This window comes from Cucurbita maxima, unplaced genomic scaffold (assembly GCF_002738345.1).
Source record: "Cucurbita maxima cultivar Rimu unplaced genomic scaffold, Cmax_1.0 Cma_Scf00028, whole genome shotgun sequence".
Lineage (NCBI taxonomy): Eukaryota > Viridiplantae > Streptophyta > Magnoliopsida > Cucurbitales > Cucurbitaceae > Cucurbita > Cucurbita maxima.
This window is the reverse complement of record NW_019272044.1, coordinates 2,728,827-2,735,903: the sequence shown is the minus strand read 5'-3', so window position 1 is coordinate 2,735,903 and position 7,077 is coordinate 2,728,827. Positions and strand designations below refer to the sequence as shown.

General features: G+C 39.5%; 2 protein-coding genes across 5 annotated transcripts in view; one reads left to right on the top strand and one right to left on the bottom strand.

Annotated features, from left to right (window-relative positions):
* LOC111465190 (bZIP transcription factor 16) overlaps window positions 1–2,096 on the top strand; it is a 5,059-nt gene extending 2,963 nt beyond the window's left edge. For all 3 annotated transcript variants that reach the window (XM_023109509.1, XM_023109508.1, XM_023109510.1), the window contains 5 exons: window positions 346–388; window positions 463–728; window positions 811–888; window positions 988–1,113; window positions 1,639–2,096. In XM_023109509.1, the coding sequence (XP_022965277.1) occupies window positions 346–388; window positions 463–728; window positions 811–888; window positions 988–1,113; window positions 1,639–1,761 (636 nt within the window). In that variant the 3' untranslated portion in view covers window positions 1,762–2,096. The remainder of the gene's footprint in view (window positions 1–345; window positions 389–462; window positions 729–810; window positions 889–987; window positions 1,114–1,638) is intronic.
* A 327-nt stretch (window positions 2,097–2,423) lies between these two features.
* LOC111465240 (protein ABHD17B-like) overlaps window positions 2,424–7,077 on the bottom strand; it is a 6,863-nt gene continuing 2,209 nt past the window's right edge. Inside the window, exons 2-6 of one of the 2 annotated variants that reach the window (XR_002714174.1) lie at window positions 4,923–4,959; window positions 4,205–4,441; window positions 4,083–4,130; window positions 2,685–3,251; window positions 2,424–2,593 (exon numbers count right to left, since the gene is read on the bottom strand). Coding sequence is in view for 1 of the 2 variants with exons in the window: in XM_023109592.1 (XP_022965360.1) it covers window positions 2,754–3,251; window positions 4,083–4,130; window positions 4,205–4,441; window positions 4,923–4,959 (820 nt within the window). In the remaining variant the exon portion in view is untranslated. Of the gene's footprint in view, window positions 2,594–2,613; window positions 3,252–4,082; window positions 4,131–4,204; window positions 4,442–4,922; window positions 4,960–7,077 lie in introns of those variants that run through there. The other variant, XM_023109592.1, reaches the window with a different exon arrangement.

Genomic DNA, 7,077 nt, shown 5'->3' with positions numbered 1-7,077 from the left:
CCCCCCCCCCCCCCCCCCCCCCCCCCCCCCCCCCCCCCCCAAAAAAAAAAAAAAAAAAAAGGATTTATTCTTCTTACCTCATTAAGATCCTCAGCCCTGTGCTTAAAGTTGAACGACGTTTTCAACGATGAGGAAGCTTGAGAATGAAAGTTAAGAGTTTTCATAAGTTGTGTTTAAATGTTAATTTAGATTGATTGAGGGGGGAAAATGTACTGACAGATTGGGAAATATGTCAATACTGTTTATTATTGCTTGTATAGTTCTGATGCCAATTTTTTTTTTTGGTAGTGCTGTTCCAGTCTTTCTTTTGAGATAAAGTGATTTAGCAGTACTTTACTTTTGTAGGAATCACAACCTAAGTTAGGTTCCAGGAAAGACACTTCGGAAGGTTTGGTTCTTTTTTCTTTCGTCTCGACAATATCTCTTGTCAGACATGGTAAAAAATACGTCTTTCTGTTACAGTTGAAGCATCTCAGAATGGTAACTCTATGCATGGTACTCAAAACGGAGGATCTAATACTCAGGCAATGGCTGCCATCCCATTGGCAACTGCTGGGGCCCCGGGTGTCGTTCCTGGTCCCCCAACCAACTTAAATATTGGAATGGACTATTGGGGTGCACCATCCACTATCCCTGCAATGCGTGGAAAGGTTCAATCCGCTCCAGTTGCTGGAGGACTAGTTACCACTGGATCTCGGGATGGCATGCAGTCACAACTTTGGTTGCAGGTAAACTCTTAATATGATTCAAGAACTTGAACTTTGAAGTTGAAAAACGACAAAAAAAAGTAATATAAAATTTTGGATTTAGGATGAGAGAGAGATTAAACGACAGAGAAGAAAGCAATCAAATAGAGAATCTGCACGACGTTCCCGGTTACGTAAGCAGGTATTGAAAAACCTGCTGGAAACTATTAATCTTGTTGGTAGACCTGGTTTCTTGTACCCCTCTCCTATTACCAACTGGTTCCAAACTCATGATTTTCAGGCAGAATGTGACGAATTAGCACACCGAGCTGAAGCATTACAAGAAGAGAATGCCAGTCTTAGGTCTGAAGTGAACCGGATAAGGAGTGAATATGAACAACTACTTTCAGAGAATGCTTCTCTGAAGGTAATACTAAAAATATTTATTTTCCTGCTTCTCATTTCTTTCACCCCCTCAATGTTTTGTCACACCTTGACCATCACTTCATTATAATTACTTTATGATGTTGCTTTTTTTTTTAATCTAATTTACAAAGAAGTGTACATGCCAAATGGAGCAAGCTGTTTTCCTTTGCATAATCCTTGCCCATCTTTCTGGTAATCAACGAGACGGGTTGGATATTTAGACTTATTTCGCAATAATATTGTGAGATCCCACATCGGTTGGGGAATAGAACGAAGCATTCTTTATAAAAGTGTGGAAACCTCACTCTAGCAGATGCATTTTAAAAAAATCTTGGAAAGGAAAAGCCCAAAGAGGACAATACATGCTAGCGGTGGGGTTGACATTACAAATATTATTATCTATTTCATTGTATGCATGCAGTTAGAGTGATGAGCATGGAGAAATCATCTTCCCCTTCATTATTGCAGCAGATATATGTTGTGCACAAACTTGTCCCATCTAATGGGCTAGATTTTGTTTATGCAGGAACGACTCAGGGAAGTTCCAGGAAATGAAGAACTAAGGACCAGCAGGAACGGCCAGCACTCGAGTAACGAAACCACTCAACTTACAGAGTCAGCGGTCGTGCAAGTCGGTAACAAGAATTGAATCTTCCCTTCCTGCTTACTGCTGCATTTTTACGCGCATAACCTAACTAATTTGTCAACCCCAAAATTTTAGTTCCCATAGCTTGTAGTTCTAGTTTAAATGTAAGCTGCTGACCTGTTGTAGTTTTAGGACTGTTTGTTCCTGCAATCCATTATCATATCTCCATGGGGTGTATCCTTAACTGTAAAAGCCCACAAAGATTAGATATTTGGTGTGTGAATTTATTCTTGTAGCATTCACACGTTAGCTTCTGTACTAAAACCGTCCACATTATTAACTATTGTTAATTTGGAGAAAAGTTAATACACCTTGGCAAGGCTTTACTTTTTTTTGTACTCTGTTCTGTAGTTGTGGTTTTCTTGAATTTTTGTTAACCATCCTGGGTTCAGTTTTTTTCCACCAAATGTTGTTTGTTCAAACAACGATATCTCTTGAGACTGAGCACATTAGCAAGTCTGAGAGATTCATTAAGGTGCACATAAGATAGTTCAGACATCGGAGTTAACAGCGAACCCGAACATATCACAATCTATTCATAATGCGTTGAGTTGTTATCGTAGAATTCATTATCAAGATTGATTGTTTTTACTCATAATAAGGCTAGAATTTGTCCCAAGTGAATTCCATTAGTGGCTTTGCTTTGTCATAGAAGCTACATTTTCGATAGAAGCTTGGCCAGAAGTGCTTAGTCATTTTCCGAATGCCTCGACTTATGGTCTAGGTTGATTTTCAATGCTTCCTTGCCGCCAACGAAGAGTAAGCAAACGACATTGCTTGCATCCATCAAATGGTAGGCGGAGTAGATTCATATTCATCTGTATAACAGTGAGATCTGCCCAAATGGTATAGAAATTCTTCTTAAAATAACTGAACATCATTAAATAAAATCTTGTCCCCCAAAAGAACTTATCTGATAAAAATACCTTCTTCCTCTCTTGTTCTACAAGTACAGCATTCTTCTATACAAACCATCATGAAAAATCCTTCCCCTCCTACCCATTGGAGGACCCTCTTTCACAACAGCATCTCCATTGGAAACAGCTGCTACAACAGTTACCGAATCTCCATTGAACCAAACAACTGGTGATGGAGGAGAAGCTGAAGCAGCACATCGGCGTTGGGCATTTTGGGCATCTGGGTTTACAGGATTCAGGGCATTTCAACCGTATCGAGCAGCAACCTGCACAGCTTGGCCTCGAACATTTTGGTGGTCGTGAGCATTTCACTTTACAGCAGCATCCATCACAAGAGACTGCACAGCAACACGATCTTTTTGGTAGATCACGGGTTTGTCGAATCTTTTTTAGGCGAACTTTCGTGGTAATGTTCTCCATATCTTGGATGAATTTGCAAAGATGGCGGATGTAGTTTGGATAAAGCTCTAAGTTGCAGTGTCCTCCTCCTTTTATCCATAGAGGATCGTACGGTTCTCGTGACATTTTCCATAAACCATTTCCATGGAGCCAGTCGACAACATCATCGTCCGTGCCCTGTGAATTTTATCCAAGAACATCAAAGTCATCGTTGGTAACATTCGCAGTTGGTACAAAAATTGTTCGGCTGAATTCAAACCATTTTTATGATATGTGATCATAAAGTTGTAAATAGAAAGTTAATCGAACATCCTGACCATCTAATCAACTCTCGAGTTCATTTTTATGATATGTGATCATAAAGTCATGAATAGAACATTCACCCGAACATATTTTACTTTAAAAACTTGTCCACATCCATACTCACCCAACCATCTAATCAACTCGGGTTCGTTTTTATGATGTGTGATCATAAAGTCATGTATAGAATAGTCACCCAAACATATTTTCACTGCAAAAACTTGTCTACACTAATACTCACCCGACTATCTAATCAACTCTCATGTTCGTTTTTATGATATGTGATCATAAAATCGTGAATAGAATAGTTACCCGAACATATTTTCACTATAAAAACTTGTCTACACTGATACTCACCTGATCATCTAATCAACTCTCGGGTTTGTCTTTATGATATGTGATCATAAAGTCTGAATAGAACAGTTACCCAAACATATTTTCACATTAAAAAAACTTGTCTACCTGATACTCACCTGACCATCTAATCAACTCCATTCTTTCACTGACAAAACCGACCTTTCAATTCAACTTAATAAACGACTTCGACTTTAGAACAATCAATCGAACAGGTAAGACTAAAATAAGGGCCTTTTCATAATCCCTATTCAAATTGCTTGCTTGACTGATTAAGAGAGTTTGGGCGGAGAAACCATGGAAACAAGTTCAAGAAACATATCCAAAAGGGGGGGAATGGTGGAAAAAGCTTACATGTATCACAAGCACAGGACACTTCGCCTTCTTGATTTTGTTAATATTCTGCAATGGTGAGAATACTTGTAAGCTTAACGTACAGATAAAAGTATTGATGCCTTAAAAGATAGGCATGTTACCTTATAAATGTCAAAGCAAAAGGTGAACTTCACATGGCATAGAACTCGTAGACCCGAAAGGATTGCACTATGCAGCACAACGCCCCTCAACCGTGGCAGTTTAGAAGCCAAATGCAACGTTGGTCCACTTCCAACCGATTGCCCGTACAAGATCAAGTCTTCCTGGCTGACTCCATACTCAGTTTCAAGACACTCGTAAACCGCTTCGATGTCAGCATATGTATTCGATTCGCTCGGCTGGATTTCACAAACGACGTTAATTTGACTCACTGATAGCAATTGTGACTTAAAAGAGAAAAAACCGGGCGAGAGCTAGCTAATTCCACCACGTTCTAACAACAATCCGACCATTTTCATAACGAGAATCAATGAAGCCTGTCACTAAATGCTCAAATAGAATGCTAAGGACTCCAAATTCATCAAATTTTCATCAACCAAGATTATTTGTAACAACTCAAGCCCACCGCCCACAATGGTTGGAGAGGGGAACGAAACATTCCTTATAAGGGTGTGGAAGCCTCTCCCTAGCAGATGCGTTTTAAAACCGTGAGGCTGATGAAAATACATACCAGGCCATAGAAAAGGTTAGAATTCTAACCTGCCATTTCATTTCTAGAGATCAATCCCTAAACTCTTGAACGGTCAAATCAAAGGTATAAAATGTATGCTTATATGATTTGAGTCAAATATTGTTCTATAGAGTGGAACAGCAACATACCTTACCAGTTGAAGCTCCATAGCCAGAATAGTCATATCTGCATAAAAGATTACAAATGTTCAGATACGAAAAAATATAAGCCAGAAACCGATGAAAACGATCAAATTCCCCGAAACGAAACCAAGAAAAGCTCAACAAAATGCATAAGACATGAGAGCGTGTCCAAGATCATATGGCGTTAGGCTTCACATTTGTTCTCCTAAAACAAATTAACAGCTTAGTGCAAACGTTTTTCGTCTCAACCGTGTTTAGGGCAACTTAAGCATACTTCGCTTCGGCTAATTATCTCAAGGGACAACCGTCGTAACATACAATATTCGACTTGAAGAAAATAGTAGAATTCAATATTCTAGGTAGCTGATGTGAGATCCCACATCGGTTGGAGAGGGGAATGAAGCATTCTTTATAGGGGTAGAAATCTCTCCCTAGCAAATGTGTTTTAAAACTTTGAAGGGAAACCCAAAAGGGAAAGTCTAAAGAGGACAATATATGCTAATGATAGGCTTGAGTTGTTACAAATGGTATCAGAGCTAGAGCTAGACACTGGGTGGTGTACCAGCAAGGATGTTGAGCCCCGAAGGAGGGTGGACACCAGACGGTGTGCCAGCAAGAACGCTGAGCCCTAAAGGGGTAGACACCAGGCAATGCCACAAAGGACACTAGACCCCGAAGGGGGGTGGACTGTGAGATCCCACATTAGTTGGAGAGTGGAACGAAACATTCTTCGTAAGAGTATGGAAACCTCCCCTAGCAGACGCATTTTAAAACCTCGAGGGGAAACCCCAAAGAGAACAATATTTGTTGGCGGTGAGCTTGAGTTGTCACAGTTGGCCACAAGAATTCAACTAATCTAAGAGGACGATTAGACTTCCGTGTAAACGAACGAATAGGTCAACTATAATTGTCAATATGAACACACACTAGTGAGTGTTTGTATACAATTTCTAGAAAACAAAAGTTGTTATTGAAATTATTCCAAAAGAGAGGAAAAAAACATGAGATTTCGTGGGAAAAGGAAAGCAAATCTTGCATAGAACAGAACAATGAAAAAGGGAGTAAAAGCAGAACTTTCCCAGAACCCCAGAAGCACAGAACTCCATCAAAAAAACATAATTTGCAACTCAAAGAGGAGGGGAAATGGCTGCTTTTTTCAGGGAAAAAGGGTAAAAAGAAGGTTAAAAAATGACCTGAAAAGAGACCAACTTTGGAACTATTAAACTAGCCTTCTCTTCTTCACTTTACATTCTCAATTGGTAAATAATTGATGTAAATCTCCCAACCCAAATGCAAAAACAACGGTAACTTTCAAATTTCCATTTTTAGGGAACATTCAAAAGTAAAAGAAGAGAGAGAGAGGACTGAACCCATGAGATTGAAAGGATAAGCAATAACTAAATGCTTCTTATACAAAAATGTCAGAGAAAGAAAAGCCATAGCCAGAAAAGCTTCAACAGGAACAGAATTCCCTAAATCAGAGCAAAGTGAGAATCTAACACCCCATTGTCCACTTTATCGTATTTATCAGCCTCACAGTTTTAAAATGTGTCTTCTAGTGAGAGATTTTCCCACCTTTATAAGGAATGTTTCGTTTTTTTTTCTAACTAATGTGGGATCTCACAATTTGGGGGTCCACTGCCCTCACAGGCACACCGGTGTCCTTGCAGCACACCGCCCGATGTCTGACTCTTATACCATTTGTAATCGCTCAAGTCCAACGCTATCACTGTGAGATTCCATTTCGATTGGAGAGGGAAACAAAACATTTTTTTATCAGGGTGTGTAAGTCTCTCCCTAGTAGAGTCGTTTTAAAACTGTGATGCTGATGACGCACTATGGACTAAAGTGGACAATATTTGCTAGCGGTGGACTTCTTCTCTTACAAGATTTAACCCACGAGATGGAAACCAATTTCATCAAAAGGTAAGTAAACTGAATCCTTGTAAGAAAGAGCAGCCATAGCCAAAAAAGCTTAAAAAACAGAGCTCCATTAATCAGAACAAAGTTAACAGAGAGTACTGACCCCATGAAAGAGGGGGGGAAAGCTCAACTCCTCAAAGTAATAAAACTTCAACAAAAAAACAGAGCTCCATTGAAAAGAAAACTGAAAGAGGGGAAAAAATCCAATTCCTTCAATGCATTAAACACCCCCCCCCCC